The sequence below is a fragment of the Colletes latitarsis genome, chromosome 7, assembly GCF_051014445.1.
Source record: "Colletes latitarsis isolate SP2378_abdomen chromosome 7, iyColLati1, whole genome shotgun sequence".
Classification (NCBI taxonomy): domain Eukaryota; kingdom Metazoa; phylum Arthropoda; class Insecta; order Hymenoptera; family Colletidae; genus Colletes; species Colletes latitarsis.
Genome location: NC_135140.1, coordinates 16,285,482 through 16,303,202, shown reverse-complemented (window position 1 = coordinate 16,303,202; position 17,721 = coordinate 16,285,482). Strand labels below are relative to the sequence as shown.

Below are 17,721 nucleotides of genomic sequence, written 5' to 3'. Positions count from 1 at the left end.
TGCATTCAAGATTTTCAGCAGTAATCTAATGTATAAGGAAAAGTGCCTTACATTATGTACAGTGGTTGACGTGCTTTGTTGAGTGGAAAAGCCCATTTGTTGATTGGCCCATATGTCTCTTCTGATGGGCCAAGTCCCTCGATAAGAGGAAGGTAATCTGTGACTCTGTAAAGACGTATCTGACTTATTCTCTTCCTCGCTGCTACCACCTTCATTGTATCGTTTATTCCTCCTTGCATAAATCTGTCCAACATAAAAATTGCAAAAAAAAGCCATGAAATTACAATTTATTTTGGAGTTTTAAAACATAAATTTGCAGCCGTTTAAGCTTATCGATCTTCCATCATCGGACATCAGCATTGTTTTCAACCCCTAATGTGGTGTCCCAAAACTATTCTAAGGTTTAAAAGTTTCACGCCCTTGAAGTTTGTAACGTGCATCGACCCGATACGGTGTTAAAAAAAAAAGGACAAGTGCTTCCTATCACACACATTCGACGATAAAATAAACCGATTTGGATTCTCGATGAGAAAAAATACTGTGCAAGGTCTTACTTTTTCTGTCTTACGTTTCCGCGCAAGCCGCAAAAGGAGCATAAATTCTTGGGGGTAAGGTTTAGGGCGGCAGGGCGAGTGAAAGGGCGGCGAAAGAGAAAGGCGGAGTGATAAGGAGAGAGAAAGAGAGAGAGAGAGAAGTAATATACGTGTGCGTAAGCGTGCAAAGCGGAGGCAGAGAAAGATAGAATGAGCTCTCCGTAAAATCAATACGTGGCTACGCTGGTGGGACGTGTATATAGTCAGGGACTCGTGCTCTACAAGCACGAGGCAACACCAGTGGTATCCAACCATTTCTTTTCGGTTGGAGCATGATCTCTCGTAAAAAAAAAAAGAAAACAATCATCGAATGTTAGCGAGCCAGAGATCGAACAAAAAATGCAAATACCGATCGGCATGTGTTGACCCAACGATGGAATTAACGCGCGTATAACGTTACATAACAATGCAGTAGTTCGTCCGAACACTTGTGTAAACAGAGACGGATTTGTTGCTCTTTTAATAGATTTGCAAATCGCGCGCTTCGTTTAGATAGTTCGATCCTCCTAATACCACTGACTGATTCACTTATTAAAATACATCACTTTGATATACAAGATACGGATAGGGTTTAGATTAAATTTTATACGAAACTATCGTCACTGAGCTGTCACTCGATAGCGATCGTTCGATCGCGTTGACACGCGAAATTGAGACGAATTACTAAATGATATCATCAATAATATTGACCAAATAATTATTCGAGCGTTTAAAATTGTGGATCGTTTTTCAAGCCTTGCGAACGTTGAGATATGCGCCATAACAGGGAGTGCGAAAAATCTCCTGCACGATTATCGTCATAGAAAAAAAAAAAAAAAAGACACTTCGTTCAGAAGCCACTGGCATTCCTCCGATGACTGCGATGCACCTGTTCTACCTTCGGGCTCCGTAATAAAACAAGGCCACGTATTCCGTCGTTTAACGGAGATAAAACGATAGACAGTGAGTGTCTCGATCAATTTCGACGTTGGCTTGTTTTCACGGTGAACGTCCTAAACGGGGAGTACCAGGTAGAAAAAGGACAACAAGAATGGAAGGCAGGGGATGGAGAGGGATGACAGAAAATCGAAGCGACCGATGAAATTTACCTCGGGGCTCGGCGTGGACGACCTTCGCTCGTCCTCCTCCTTGACTTCCGGCTCCATGGCATCCTCCTTGCTGGTCTCAGCGATCGCAGAGCCTAGGTAGAACCTCGATCTGGAGTTGACTGCATTGGCGGACGTTGAGGAGCAGGACGATGGCGTTTTCAACGCGTTCCTCGGCGTAGAACATCTCGTGGATGTCACCGCCGATGCAACGACGACGGGGTTGAACGCTGCGCCGTCCACGGACGACTCCAGTTCGTGCGCCGCGACGCTGGCCAGGGGCGTAGGTATCTGGATGCCGTGGGGGCGTCGCTGGCCCCTCCAGGAGCCGACACCTTCCACGCCGACGCCTACTGGCTCGTGGGATACGCGACACTCTTCCGAGAGCAATCTTTCTGATCTCTTGTAGCAGGGCTCCGAGTCCTCCTGGAACAATGAAAAGAATAATTATGAAACGCTTGAGGGAACCAAGGATTTACATCGATGGAGGCACAGTTGACGGACCGTAATTGAGCAATTTTATTTTATCTTTCCCGGTGAACGCTTCTGTCTGGATTTTTATTAACTTGGACCCGTTATTGGTAGGCACGAGACATTTAAGTTTAAAATTGTCTTGTATCAAACTTTTTTCAATGATTTCAGATTTAATTACGCGTTAACTTATATGGAATAATTTTCCCCGATTGTACGAAACGACATTCCCCGGTAATATGAAATGGAAATCATCCCCGCCACTGTGAAATTTTGAATGCACATTGGGAAACGAGTGTTTTTATGTAATTACCCAACCCAACTGTACAAGAAACTGTAAAAGTATTCAGACTTCAGAGTTTCTTGCATAAAAACTGGCGATAATTTGACACTACCACTTGTTAGTGACAATCAGAATAATTCTTCGGCTATAATTTGTTATGTAACGAAGCGTAGGCAGTGCGTTCTTATCGTATAACATCCACAAGCAGACGAGAATGATGAGTAATGCAGTGTCACTTAGGATTGCTTCCACTAAAAGTACGTTCTTATCTTAGGAAGCATTCTTTGAATTAATATCTACTGATATCGTGTACAGACGACAGTGATTCATCTTTCATTCATATACTTTTTAAACTAAATACTCAACGCTGTAGGATCAAACAATGCACTTGGTAATTTTTAATACTCAAGTACTTTGGTATTCTATAAATTTGCCTAACCAGCAAAATAATTTCAACAAACTTCTTTCCCTCAATTATCGCGTCTCAGAGGAGTTCAAAGTAATCAACGTGAAATAGAGGTATAATTACGTACTCATGGCTACCAAGTTATTTTAGTTAATCATTTTCCATTTTAAACGTCAGGGTTGTAATTAAACTGATCATCTAAAAACAATAATTGACGTGGTATTTCCTTGTCTGTTTAATTCCTGTCAAGAACAATTAACGATTACCTTTTTTATAGGTGAAAGGGCAAAAAAACAAAGACAATAAAATTCGCTTCGATTCGCGCCACTCGAGAATCTCAAAAAAAAAAATGGGGGAAAGAATTGAAACCGACCGTGCTACGAAAGAGATTGCGCTCGCGAAATTCCGTGCAGTTCATTCATTTTTATCTCAGTCAATTTAGGTTTCGCCCCTTTTTGCCGCGGTCCGTTCTCTTTCAACAAACCAAAACAAACACGGCCAGAGAAAGGAGTATCGCACCGGATTCGTTCTGAAAGCCGTGGCAAAACTTCAGACTTCTCTCCCTGCACTTTCTCCCAGGTTCACGGACGTTCCCCGATGCTTCCCGGTCGTCGTTAAAACACGATCGCGGTTAATACTGGTTCATTAGGCGCGGCACGAAACGTAGCTGCGTGCAACAAGCAATTAACCCAAGGCATTCTACGGAAACAAAAGGTCATCGTTGCGAACCTGCAACATTCTGTACAGGCAGTATACCGCAGGACTCCTAGCAGTATCGTGAAAGGCAAATATTGAATCTGGGCAAAAGTTTCAAAACGGTTCTCGTATAGATGCTACAAACGAACGATTTGCAAAGCCCCGGCGAATAAATATCAAGCTTCATCTATCGCTGTCGTTGCGAAACTAAGAATTATTTCGCAGTAAACCCGTACACGAAGCATGGATGGATCTAGAGCGCGCTCTATCGACGAAATGCAGTACTATCTGGATCAGTACCCGGATACATGAAACAATTTCTACCCGCATGTATGAGAAATTCTCTAATTTCTTATTTTAAAATAACTTTTGTCCGACACTTTGAAGACACCGTTATCCAAAAATTAAAATAATAATTTAATTATTCTTTTTAATGGGATTTTAAAAATTATCCAAGACTACTGTTAATGAAATTTTAGTATTAGTTCAACTGATATTTTTATGGCTATTAGTTTTTGGCAATATTTCGAAAACTGACTGTACAATTTAAAAAGAATTGTAACTAACGTAGATATAACGAGACGAAATGGAGAAAATTTGCACATAAGGCTAGAATTAACGAGATCGGCCCGCAGAAAACTTCATCCCTTACTGCATGCATAATTAAAGACATCGCGGATCGTCGGAACAGGTATTGTTGTTACTTATTTACCACTTTCTCCCGGTTTTCTCCAATACCAAAGTAATGCTGGAATAATGAACGCGAAGAACTACGCGCTACGTTGCACCGAGAATAATAACTTTGAATGCATTTGAATTGTGGGGCAAACGCATTATTCGAGGATACTAGTCGAAGGTTGCTGGAGTATGGCGTCAGAGAGAGGATTTTGGAGCAAGATTACTCGAGCTAAACTAGATTAAACCAGGATTACTTTCAAATGCTTTGTGTACTTCCAGTCGACCCTCAAAGTTTATTAATTATTGATAAAATCTATTAATTAGAACAGCAAATAGAAGTTGCCATCGATGAACATAGTTTGTGTAATGATTCTACAAGGAAGAAAGTTAAATAATTATGATGTTATATTTTTCAGGATTTCAAGAAATTACAATTAAAAAACAGAAAAGATTTTAATTGCATTAATTAGATTTTAAGTATTTGTTGAGGAGCACGAACACTAGAACGTACTCGAACGTTAATACAATTACAAATACAAGAGTAATTAATGCACTTGAGAATATTTAATATTGGGTAAACGAAACCCTTGAAATTAATCTTTCCTTTCAAATAAAATATTACATTCGATTAAACATACACAAAACTACTAATAAAGATTGTAACTAAACGCAACTGCATTAGCATCGTTACGAGATATATTATTTAATTTATAGTTGCATATATTAAGTAACGCGTTAACGTTCTGCCATCGTGCTGAATCATTCTTAATTGCCCGATGATTCATAGTACATTCATTCACAAACACTGGCCATAAGTGTGCGTCTTCATTTTCTTGTTTATTTAAATATATCTGACAATATTTATCTCTTCTATTGAGAAAATTTTTTAAATAAATTGTCATTTATAAAATGTCGCTCGTTGTTACTTGGATGGAGACGAGAGACTCGAAGATGCTTTAGGGGGCATTATCGCAATCCTCGAACAGCGTTAGAGGAAAATCGTGTTTGCAAAAGTACCGCGTTGTACGGGGGTTGTACCGCGTTTATTATCTTCTTTCCGCAAGCAAGAATCAAGTTTAAAAAAATAAGCTACAGACGCGAGCAACGGGGCATTTATTTAGCTTTCACCCTGCAACTTCGTTTCCTTTCTCCTGTCAGCTTCTTATCCGGCGATCTTACGCCATCATTGGAACGATAAGCGGTTCCACGTAAATAAATGCAGAGACGGAGAAGGCTTCGTCACGAAGCGTGTCCGTGACGAAGAAGCGACCAGGTAAACCGTTTATCGCGAACGGACAGCTGTTTTTACGACTATCTTCGACGTGTAAAGCTCGAATCCACCGGTAAATCGGATTCTGAGTCGCTCAATCGTGTGCCAGCCGTCGCGTCCATCTCAATGGACGGGGAATTAAGATAAGAGGCTGCATTCAGAAGCGGAAGAAGAAGCTGGGAAACGCGAAACGGAAATTGATTCGACAGTTCGGGTTAAAGTTCGGGTCTGAAAGCTTCGAAAGGGATTAGAACCTGTATTTGACGAATAAATTACAATATTTTTCCAATATACAGGGTGTTCGGCCACCCCTGCGAAAAATTTTAATGGGAGACTCTAGTGGTCAAAATAAGATGAAAATCAGAAATATCACTTTCTTGACTGAGGCTTCATTAATAAGTTATTAAAAAATTAAATTAAAAAATTTCAAATCGTTCTGGAAAAAATATTTTCAGTTGCAGGGGTCAATTATAATCAGTTTTGGTGAATAGACCTACCCTCGAAATCTTACTCACTTTCAAGAAAAAAAATTCAGTTTGGACGGAACTTTAAACGTTAATAACTTTTTAACGAAGCCTCCATCAACAAATTAGTATTCTTGATTTTCATCTTATTTTGGCCTCTAGAATCTCCCATCCCTCTATCTTCTACACCTTCTTTCACAAAATATATAAAATATCTAACATGGTTTTGTGTAAATTTTTTTGATCGTACTATCAACATAGATCAGAAAATATTGTATAAACGAACTTCGAGAAATACTTTGTTATAAAGTTACATTATAAATGCATTAGAAACCACGCGATGAATAATATTTCAACGGTAAATCAAATTCAATATTTATATAGGAATGCTCGACGATTCTAATTGACCCAATTTTCTGTTTCCAAATCGGTGGTTCGGAATCCGCGTAAGACCACAGCCTTTCAGCAAATGATCAATATTATACGGTTTATAGTCAATTGTAATTTCTGCTTTATTATTAAATAAAGAAAAGAAATAATTATTTCACTTTCGACTAAATTTTATTACCGAATTTCAAACGACAGCGACACATTATTTCGCTTCTACCGATTTCGGAACACTGGAAGCGATTCTCTGCAAGTCGTATTTTTATTTTCGACACGGCCAAGCAAGGAAGCGTATTTTAGTCACGTGCACTGTACACTCCAACAGAACAGAACACCACACGTTCGTCGTTGAACCTTGGTGAAGTTCAGAAAAGAATTATTATCATCGATATCATCGGAAATTAAATATAATTTCCAAAGAATCGGTTTCTAAAATTCTATAAACTGTTCTTGCAAATGTACGAAGTTACTTGGGATGTACAAAATGAACGATTGGAAAGATAGGATCAAGCATCCGAAAAGCAAGCAGAAAATCGGTAAATGAATACTATTCTCGAACGGTGGACCAAAGAGTTTTCTAGCATCTTAAGCGTGAACACTAGCGCGACAGAATTACCCCTCGAGAGGTCTTCTTTGCCCTATTTCGGTCCAATTGTAAGAAATAAAGCGACAAAGCGAGCGAACGTGCTGTGTATTGTGACGAAACAGTGCCATCGTGAGAAGCAATCAACAGTCTCCGCAATACGTCGCGACGGCATGTTAAACTACTTCGCCAGACAGTTTGGAGGCTTGGTTTCTAATGAATAGTTTCCATTTCGCTTCTGAACAAACATTCCGCGTCATATTTTACATGAAATTATATTGCGACATTTAAAATAATTTCCAATACAACAAATCGAAGCGCGTATATATTTTTACACTTCGTGTAATTATATCAATTTTATTCTATTAATTATGTAACTTTCTCATTTTGCTCTATTTCAGCACCAAAGAAACAGAGATAAACTTTTCTCGTTTCTCAGAAGACACACTTTTACATTCATCGAAAAGTTATACAAAAATTGTAAACGTTTGTACCTAAAAATAATTATAAAAAATTATATTCTATTTATAGAAGCAATTTATAAATATTTTAAGAACTTTGTTGTTCGATGGAAAACTGAGGTGAACTTTGTACTCGGTATTTTTTACAAAGTTGAAGTCGATTAATATCGAAAAAATACTTTCGACAGTGTGTTGCACACTTGTTAATGAGTACGGCATTAAGATATAATAATAATGAGTTGGATTATTTTTATGAACACAATGAAACGAGCATTCCAACGTAATATAGTAGCAGTTTATATGCAAAAACCCTTGGGAGATCATTCTCGTGTGATTATATGCATAAACTAACTTCAATTAAAGTTAACTTTCAGTTTTAAAACTAAAAGTTAACTTTAATTGAAGTTGTTTGTGAAATGATGATTGCACCGTCTTGGTCAAATAAAGTGTTACTTTATAAAGTATTATATATATATATATATATATATATATATATTATCATTTATTTACTTTATAGATCTATAGATCCAATGCCACGTGTCTGGTAGATGCATTGACGTTAAGCGAAATTTTAGTTACGTTTTCACAACAAAATGATCGAAAATTTCTTGTATTAACTTTGAAGCATCGAGGAAAACAAACATTAAATAATAAAAACCGGGTCATTCGTCTTGATATATTAATTAAAGAAGTTATGAGATTAAATCTTTCGTAAGTGGGTAAAGACTTAATGTTGTAATGCTGTTAGAAAACAGAGCATGCTAAGCAGTGGTGCGAAAAAGACGAAAGCAATCTTCTGGTCGGTGTTTCGAAAGACGCGATGATAAGAATGATTCATTATCAGACGGAAATATTAATCGATTCGATTGCAAAAATACATTGCTATCAACAAAAGATACGTCCAAAATGTGATTTAAGAAAGTCACAGTTATTTGCAGTCTGAGTCAGAACAGAGACGATGAGTTTTGTGCAGAAAATTTTCAGTTGGAATCCTATACAATACGCCTAATGAATTTAATTAGATACCATGTATGATAATTGAAGAAATCAAGGCAGGAGAGAGCCAACCCACATTTTGGACGAAATCTTATCGTTGTATCTATCTGTTTTGTACCCTATTTGAAGTTATTAAGGAATTGAGAAAATCCTAAGCCATGTTACTTTCATCTAATTTTCATAAAAGTAGAATTCTGATGTAAAACGAAATTTAAATTTGATGGACATGTTGAAACGTACAGAGAATATTAAAATAATATTTCACAAATATAGTGGAAACGTTTTAAAAACCAATTTAAAAAGCACTTTTTCGTTAAAAGTTTAACGAATGCGTAAAAACAATCTGGAAAATATTATAAAAAAAAATTAAAAACTGAAATTAAACAAAAAAAAATGTTTATAATTATAAAAACAATCTAGAGAATATTATTGCAAACAAAAAATTGCAACGAATTTAAAATTCTTTTAATAAAAAATTAACGAACATGTAACAGCAATATAGAAAATATTATAAATATGAGTTCAAAAATACTGTAAAAAAATTCGTTAGAAACGAATTTAAAAACCTCTTTACGCAAAAAATTAATGCATATAAACACATGAAAGTAATCTAAGGTATATAGGAATAGTATTAAAAATGTGAATCTGGGAAAGAACTGTTAATCCTACAAATTTTATGAATATACAATTTAAAGAGTATTCAAATAATATTTGAAAGGAGAAGTTATAAAAGTAAAAGATACAGGACAAACCTAACTGTAACAAGTACACAACAGTCTACAAATCAAAAAAATACATTTAACAAAAAATTTTCTTAAAATACCTATTTCATCAGAAACCAAACAGAACCAACAAAGCCGCAACTATAAACAAATAAATACCTACATCGCACTCCAATAAACTCCTACTACGCAACGACACCGCACAAGATTTTCCGGATTGACAACCTCGTAAATCTCCATTTGCAAACTATACGTGTAAAACAAGGGTTGACACTGCCCCCCCCCCCTCCCCCCGACCCCCTCTGAATTCTATTTTCATCGATGATCGATGAACACCTTTAAGCAAAACAACAACCTCCGAACGCAGAGTCACCTTTCTCGCAGGACATCGATACGTGTTGCAGGACGGGTCGCAGTATCTTTCCCTCGTGCAGGACATCCGATAGTCCTTGGACGTGTCCTCGTTGATCTTCCTCTCCTTCTCGTAGACGTCCGTCAACCCTCTGTTCTCCATGATCAACTTCAAACGATTCTTCTCCGTTTTCACTGTCTTCGGATTCGTCGAGGCGACTTGCATCGTTCGCGGAAGAGGAATCATAGACGCGCCGCGAGTCCTCGGGTCAAAATCCTTCGAGGCGTTCTGCCCTTCAGCCGTTCTCGAATGCTGCTCTCTGTTCTCGCCAGGCATAATTTTTGTCGACGAGCGTGTGCGAATGTCAACAAAACACGACGTTCGACGCTACGATAATACGAGTTTCTTTTAACACGAGGCTGCCGAGTCACGTCGATACGACGACTCCACGCGTCGCGACGACCGGTGTCCTGACGTGTCTGACGTTGGCGCACACCGTCAGAAACTCTTCTCCGGGTCTCGACCCTTCTTCATCCACCGCGGGACAGCTTCATCGCGCTCCATCGGGCGTCGAGTGCCGCGGCGCGCATGCGTCAAACCAAAGATTTTCAAAATGTCCCTCTGGCATTTCAGCTCCCTATCTGCCCGCGCGGCGTACACCTCTTCCGCACGATTTTCTCGTCCCACTTGAATCTGTTGTCAATTTCGATGAGCCGACCGAAACAATTTGTAGAACGCGTGTGTCGAGGAATCGTTTCTCGAACGTAGATTCCTTGAAACACGTTCAAACAACGAACGCTTTCGTACGATCTGCGAAATTGTTTAACCGTTGCGGTTAGTATGGGCCGTACAATCTTGAAATTAGGTTTACATCATAAAACGCAACGTCTTCTGTTTCGGCGAGTTTTCAAACTCTAGATCGAATATCTACCCAAAATATCGTGTCAGAAATTTTTGGATTTGTAGGTTATCGAAAAAATCATCGATTTCTTTCAACTTTCTCGTCTTCATTTTTAATTTTCCTTGTCACATGCTTCAGCGATGCAGGTTCCATTTATAGTTGTACGCCTGTTACTTGTTTGCAGCCCACGTTTTGCCATTCGTTTCGTAAATCGACCGGACGCACCTTTTGCGGTGATAGATAAAGAAGGGAAATCTATTTTCTTTATTAGTCTGACGTCACTGTCTTGCTACTCTAATTTTCCTTCTAACGATGCCTTCCGATTTTTCATTCGAGGGTACCCTCGATATTTGAATTTTTGACTCGGAAATCTTGATTTAGCGATAACCGTCCCGGATAATATTCAAATTTATTCGCATCCTTCGTACCTTCCTTCTTCGACACTTTAATATTGCTATAAAAGATTCTCTGGACGATGACTCTTTACTTTGACATTTCTCGAACTACACTTCGATTCACGCGGATTTCTAAATTCGTGTGAACCTTCGATTCTCGATCATTAAAATATCGTTTCCCTTTCAACCTCGATTACAAAGATCGACTGTCCCACCGTCAAAACGCGTCACGCCGAGAGCCTACGCTCGAAAACGCTTCATGGAATAATCCGTATCGTAATGTCACGTTCGATTCGTTATTTTCTCGGTTGAACGAAGCCGAGAGGACCCGCGAGGGCAAAGGGTCCTCGGTTCAAGGGCCAGGAGGAAGAAGGACGATAACGAGATCGACTGCACGCCGAAAGCTATGCACAGTTTCCCCGCGGCGTGGAAACCTTGCGTCGATAGGTCGACGGGGGCGATTCGTTTCGATGCATGATCGAGTCGTCGTCGTCACTGTTGCTTCGAGAAGCATGGAAGACCACAAGACGCGAACACGCCACTCACAATCGACTCATTGTTCGACGCAGACGAAACGTTTCTCGCGGTCACTTTGTTTTTGTTGTTCCCTTCGTTCGCTCGAGCAAGGATTAACGCGAGCGACAAAACACAAAAAAGAAAAGACGATAGGAGAACGATAGTACTGGAAGGTCGTCAGATAACGAAGCTTCGAGGGACCACGAAGCCGTTTGGGATCGCGTGGTGTTGGTAGCTGAAATAAACTGGCGTAGGTTAGGGGATCGAAGAACAGCTGGGCTCGGCCTGGCTGCTGTACGCCATCACTGACTCACTCGATTCCCTCCCTCTCTTTCTAGCTTGCTCCTTTGTGCGATTCGTCTCCTTCTCTTTCCACTCTCCTTTTATCCTACTTCTCTCTATTCTCCCTCCCCCGCTTGTGCCTACTCGCTCGAGCTATCGTACTGTGCCTCGTGCTTTTGGATAAATTGTTTTCTTTATTCTAGAGCGAAGTAAACAGTATGAGTCAATATCAATAGAGTTTATAGATTTTAGCACAAACTAAAAGACAAATGAAAATAATTGAAAAATTTTTAGAAGGTGCAGTATATATTTGAAATACCGAAGTATCTAAAAAACTATTCGTGCAACGACTTGCAACAACTGTTACGAGCTCTACCTTGATCTTCCATACGAAATTACTATTGTCCTCGTCTCGCTCTTCTTCCTGTTTCATCATATTAAACTGCTCCCTCTTGCTCGCATGAAATTCCCCCCTATCTGTATCTGTACCAGTCAAAGTAATTAGAGATTCCCCGGCTAAAATGACTTCATTGCTTAGTAAGCTATCCAATTCGTTAAAAGCTTCGATATACTTTATAAAATAAACATTCGGTGCAAATACTATTACATTAAGTAAACAATATTCCTCCATTATAATATAATATTTGATTAATTTTTCCTTGGGTATTTTTGTCTGGTTCCCTACCGTATAAATTATTCTTTTCCGTCTCTTTCGCTCATTCTCCCATTGCAAAATTATTCAACCTCTCGTTGAATATTTTCTGCGAAATTGTCCATTCTTTTCCATGCAAAACGTGCTTCGTTTTAAATAAAATTTGTCTCCTTTCATATAAAATGCATGACGCGGAAGTTCTCGCTCTCTTTGTTTTTGAAAACTGATTTACCGATTTATTCTAACTCTTACATAATTATTCTTTTTCGAATTCATAATAATCTAACCTCGCAATTAAAAAACTACAAATTACAAATAAGAGGTGTAACCGATTTACAGAATAATATAGTAATACACATAACCGTTTCAGAAGAAAATATCTTTTTTTACATTTACTCTACGATTGTTGCCGTCTTATCTCTTGTATCTAATCAGACTTTCGTGGTTTTTTCCCCGTTAAAGATTAGTGCTTGGATGTTTCTTGATTAAACAATGGATTGGCGCCTCTGTGTATAGGTATAATAGAAACTACAAACTAGTTGCATTCAATGCGCTTTTTTAGTATTATCTCTTATCTAGTGGCTCGTAATATATGTATAGTCTTCCTCTTAAGATAAAACCAGATTTGCCCTTATCAGTGGTTTTGCAACTCTCGAGTGATGTATGTTGTCTGCATTTTTCTGCGATACGTAAAACACAGACAAAATGGTAAGTTTGAACAATGCAACAGAAGTAATAATACAAAGTAAAAGAAATATCCAAATTTTGAAGAATAAAAAAAGAACTGTAATTTAAATAATTCTTGTCTCCGATTAAAATAGTATCAATGTTGAAAAGTAGTGCATTCGGTACTGTTAATTTTTATTTGCCGTTGCATTTGAGGGTGCACGCGCAGGATGGAAAAAATCAAACCTCGATGCCCCATGGCGTGATACACTTGAGCCATTTCGAAGGGAAGAAGAAGCTCTGATCAATAACATCGCCCCAAAGAGAGGCAACCCCTCTGCAATAACTCCCCTATGGTTGTGGCGCATGCTCACGAATTAAATGCCATCCCTTCTTGCAATTTCACCATGTTCTCGCCCCCTTTTGCACCGGTAGGGGGAGGCGAACGAAAAAAAAAATAAATACACGGAAGCGCATACGCAAAGGGATGCCGCGTATAATACGCGGCGTTCATTGATGCTGGGGCGAGCTGTGGTGACCTTGATCGTGAAAATATTACGCCAAAGAGACGAACTATTGCGGCGAAATTTTTGTTATCAATTTTTTTCGACGTTCAGAAAAACTATGGAGCTTGGAACGACCTTTCAAGATCTATACGGATACGTTCCTTTGTACTTTCGATGGATGATACGAAGCAATTCGCGATGGAGCACAAAAGACTGGTTCTCTGCGATAAAACAAGCGGAATACGAGGGATGAAAATGTTTTGCTTGACCTTTCGTTTTCATGGAAAACGATTTGAAAAGTCGTAATGTATAGATGATGGTAATATTCTTTCCAAATTTAGATTTTAAATTATTTGAATCGAAGTGATTTAACAATTGCCACACGAAGGATAATCCAACCGTTTTATCCTTTGATCCGTTTGTGCATTTTGAGAGTACCCTTTGATAACACTCGAGCATCACTTGTAGTGAAATCAATCCGCGAATATTTTAATTAACACACCTGAACTCGTTTTTTGTCGTTGTGAAATATGAATTTTCAACGATGGTTGGTCGCATATTCCAGTGGGACAGTTTAGCACGGATGCTGCGTATTACCTTGTTCGCCACTTCAGCGTATCATCGTCATTAATGCACCGCACGGCATGTGCATCACTTACAGCATAAGTGCATTAATGCACGATGCACGAGGAGCTTTCAGTAAAATTTAGGAAATAACGAATAAAAAAAGGGACATGAAAAGGCTCGCCACGAGCACCAATTTTCAAACTAAATATCGCGTTGCAATTTTTTCGAAAAATTGAATTTCGTTTTATCGTAATAATTTTTAGTATTAATTTTTTCTCAAACGGTTTCTTTCAGAGTTACGAAGGCCTTCATTTTTCGTGACTTTCGCTGTACACGTAATTTATGTTTGCTTCGCAAACCACTTTCCATGCAGATTTACTCTGACAAAAGGAACGTATTAAACTCACCTGCTGAATTATTGCACGATGATTTCGACTCCTCCAAGACAACAGACGACTGGTCAGCTCTCCGGCATGCACACCTTCGCTGGTGTCCAAATTTTGACACAATCGCGGACGAAAACGGTAATTACTATAAAATAAATAAAGAAATCTAATTATACAATTCGAACGTGCTTCTATATAAAAAAAAAATCTCAATTAAAAGACGCTTATTAAAAACGGTTTACTAATGATGATAAAATATATAAACAAGCATATTTTTATTTATTTGTATAATATTTATCCTACGATGTGGTTGTTTGGGCTACACAATGTGTAATATTTGTTTCGATTGTGGCAAACAACACATACAGTTATACGAGAATAATTATTTAGATACAAAATTTATGCGAACGTTCGTTATAAATGTTTGGTAGTCGTGATATTTGGTAGAGTGGAACGACATGCTAGGGATAATTGCACGCATTAAAAGACACTCCTCTGCCGTGGTGAATGGAACTTTGAAGTAAACGCGGAAGCATCTTCAAAGGCACCGTTTAATGCTGTACTCACTTGCATTCAGCCAGGGGAGTTTGTACCGCCTCGTTTTTCTTGCTTTTCTCGCACTGCCGTATCACGTTATCTGTCAGGTGTTTTCCTGAAACACACCGTTTTGTGGAACGTTAGGCCTCCAGCCTTAAAATCGGGACGCATTCAAATAATTATACTAGACGTTCCAAAACTGTAGGTACAAGCTTCGCTTGCACAACAAAACTCGTACAAAACAGATAAAACTCTTAATAAACATGGATAAACTAAACCACAAAAGGTGACAATTTTATTTTGAAAATAATAGTTAAAATTTTATTTGAATATATGGCGAATAAAAATGATCTACTAACATAATAGAAATTTTGTAAACTATAATTTAATAATAAAAACATTATGTTTTGTATAATTTATTTCCAAAACTTTGCAACTTATTACACCACTCTTTTTTCTACACGTTCAATAATTTTTTATTCTTCCTTCATTATTCGGTGCAGTCAACGCAGAACGGTTGCACGTTTCTCAAAGTTTCGAGTGCACTCGTTCCGCCATTGAAGTTAGTTTCTTTTTACCTAGCAGCGCGCCACGCACAAAAATAACCAAATTCCTTCCGGGGAGAGAGGGAGGAACGTAAACCGTCGGAAGACGATGAACAGAAAAGTGCAGTGGATCGTGATGCAAGTGGTAGGAACCGGAAAAACAGAGCCCACCAACCCCCGCACGTGTTCACTAGGGTGGACCTTATTTTTTGACCAACAAAATTCGATCAAAAAATATTATTTTTGCTTTAGAATTGCGTCGATTAAATTATACATCAAAATGGTATACGTTTGAATTGAATTTAATTGACAGAAAAATGGAAAACTTTCTACGATCTTTCGTGGAATTCCATTTCTCAATGTTTCGTAACAATTTCCCATCGTTCTGCAGTAACATCACACCCAATCTCCTAACGTGTATCGCATTCAGGGTAATCGTATGTTAAGTGTTTGTTTTATAGAGTGATGATTGATTTCCTGTTTTAATATTCATTCGTCGTAGCCTTTTCTAGACAGAAACCGTAGTGCATTGTATGTTAAACTCGTTAGAATCCTCGCACACGGCGTCAGTGACGAAAGCGCATAAATATGCAGTGCATTCACACGTTCGTGTAATTGAATGCAGTTACAGACGACAACAATACCGGCGTTCTTTAAATAGAACAATTCCCGATGGATGAATTTGCCAATGATACTGATTGTTTCACAAACTTTGCTAGCGATAGCAAACTGATAAAAAAATATTATTATCAACAGTCTTTTGTTATACGCTACTAAAGGTATGTGCAAATATTGCAAATTTGTGACAACAAAATTATTTAATACAAGTGGACCAGTAATAATAAATATAAATTAAAGTTTTAAAAATAAATTATTGAAAATAAAATACGTTTTTTATGATATTTATTAAATACGTTTTATATTAAAAAATAACAGTTATTGTTCTGCTACTCGCATAGAGTTTGAATAATTATGAACAGTACTGTACTATACCTCGTTGTTATTAATTATAATCGACCATAAACGCTCACTTAAATAATCCACGAGAAACGATAGGCTCATATTCAGGCGTGCGTGGCACGCTTAATGAAAATTCCTGCGGATCTTTCCTCTTTTCACATCTCTCGTGTTTCCTAGGAAAAACACGATAACCTCTTCAACAAGCTTTCCAGACAAACATCGAACTGCACCGGCTGTTCATCGTTAACGTCGAGAGGCTTGATATTTACGGCAATACAAATTACAGAATCGATGCTGAATTTATTGACCGACCGAATATAACCCCCAAAAAATAATTCGCGACCGCCCGACCAACGCACGAGCCGAAATTCTTTTTAATATTCAAACTTTGACGACCACATCATCTCGCAACTGTTTCGCGGCTACGAATACGTAAGCCAATTATGCAACGGTCCGAATGTTGTTATGTAAAACTAGAAAAGTATAGTGTTTTATGTTGGGACCAATCCGGGAGTACAATCGTGCGTGGAACACATTATATTCTCGGTGAAGAATTTTTTTCTCGAAAATGCGTAGGATTTCGAGGGTATGTCTAATCACAAAAAATGATTGTAATTCACCCCTACAACTAAAAATAATTTTTTTAGAACGATTTGAAATTTTTTTTTTTGCCGAAAAATTTAGGCACCTACCCCCGTTCAGAAGTTATGATTTTTTATATTTTCGGGGAAACATTTCTGGCCACTTGTTATAGTTGCTACCAGCTAATAGTATGTAAGCATACTACTATCTAAAGCTACTGATATTTTGCATTATATGCACTATTCTATGATCACAGCTGACTATGGCTACTAGCTAACATATGTGTATGATTACTACTTTCAATAGTTACTACCATCTACGACGAATGTTACCTAGGACGTATGTTACCTAGGATTACTTTTACCTAAGATGAATACTACCTACGCTCAATACTGCTCAGGATTCCTACAACCTACGTTCATTAGTACCTATAATTACCTACTACTTGGTAGTTCCACTTCCAATTTCACCCATTGTTAAGTCACCGCCCGTTCCACTTACAAGCACTATGAAACTAGCAAGGTTCCCATGCAATTATCGTAGTTGTATTTATAGAGGGCTCGGTGTATTTAATTCCGAGGGACTAATCCATAGACGCCTAAGGACGTGAGCTGCATTACCATATAAGAATCCCAGTTGACGGTGTCGTCCACAATAAACTCACTAAAATCAGTAAGGTCTTTGCCCTCGTCCCCTTACCATGCGCCGTAACAAGATCATTTGTAAATAAATCGTACAACAGGCATCCGACGTGAGTTGGCACCATCATGCAATATCCC

At 38.3% G+C, this 17,721-nt stretch overlaps 1 protein-coding gene across 6 annotated transcripts in view; it reads right to left on the bottom strand.

Moving 5' to 3' along the window:
- The window catches only part of LOC143343969 (uncharacterized), a 43,360-nt gene that overhangs the window by 9,933 nt on the left and 15,706 nt on the right, over positions 1-17,721 (bottom strand). For 4 of the 6 annotated variants that reach the window (XM_076769454.1, XM_076769453.1, XM_076769457.1 and 1 more), the window contains exons 3-6: positions 14,886-14,970; positions 14,340-14,463; positions 1,682-2,104; positions 52-243 (exon numbers count right to left, since the gene is read on the bottom strand). In XM_076769454.1, the coding sequence (XP_076625569.1) occupies positions 52-243; positions 1,682-2,104; positions 14,340-14,463; positions 14,886-14,970 (824 nt within the window). Of the gene's footprint in view, positions 1-51; positions 244-1,681; positions 2,105-9,468; positions 10,330-14,339; positions 14,464-14,885; positions 14,971-17,721 lie in introns of those variants that run through there. The other 2 variants (XM_076769455.1, XM_076769458.1) reach the window with 2 other exon arrangements.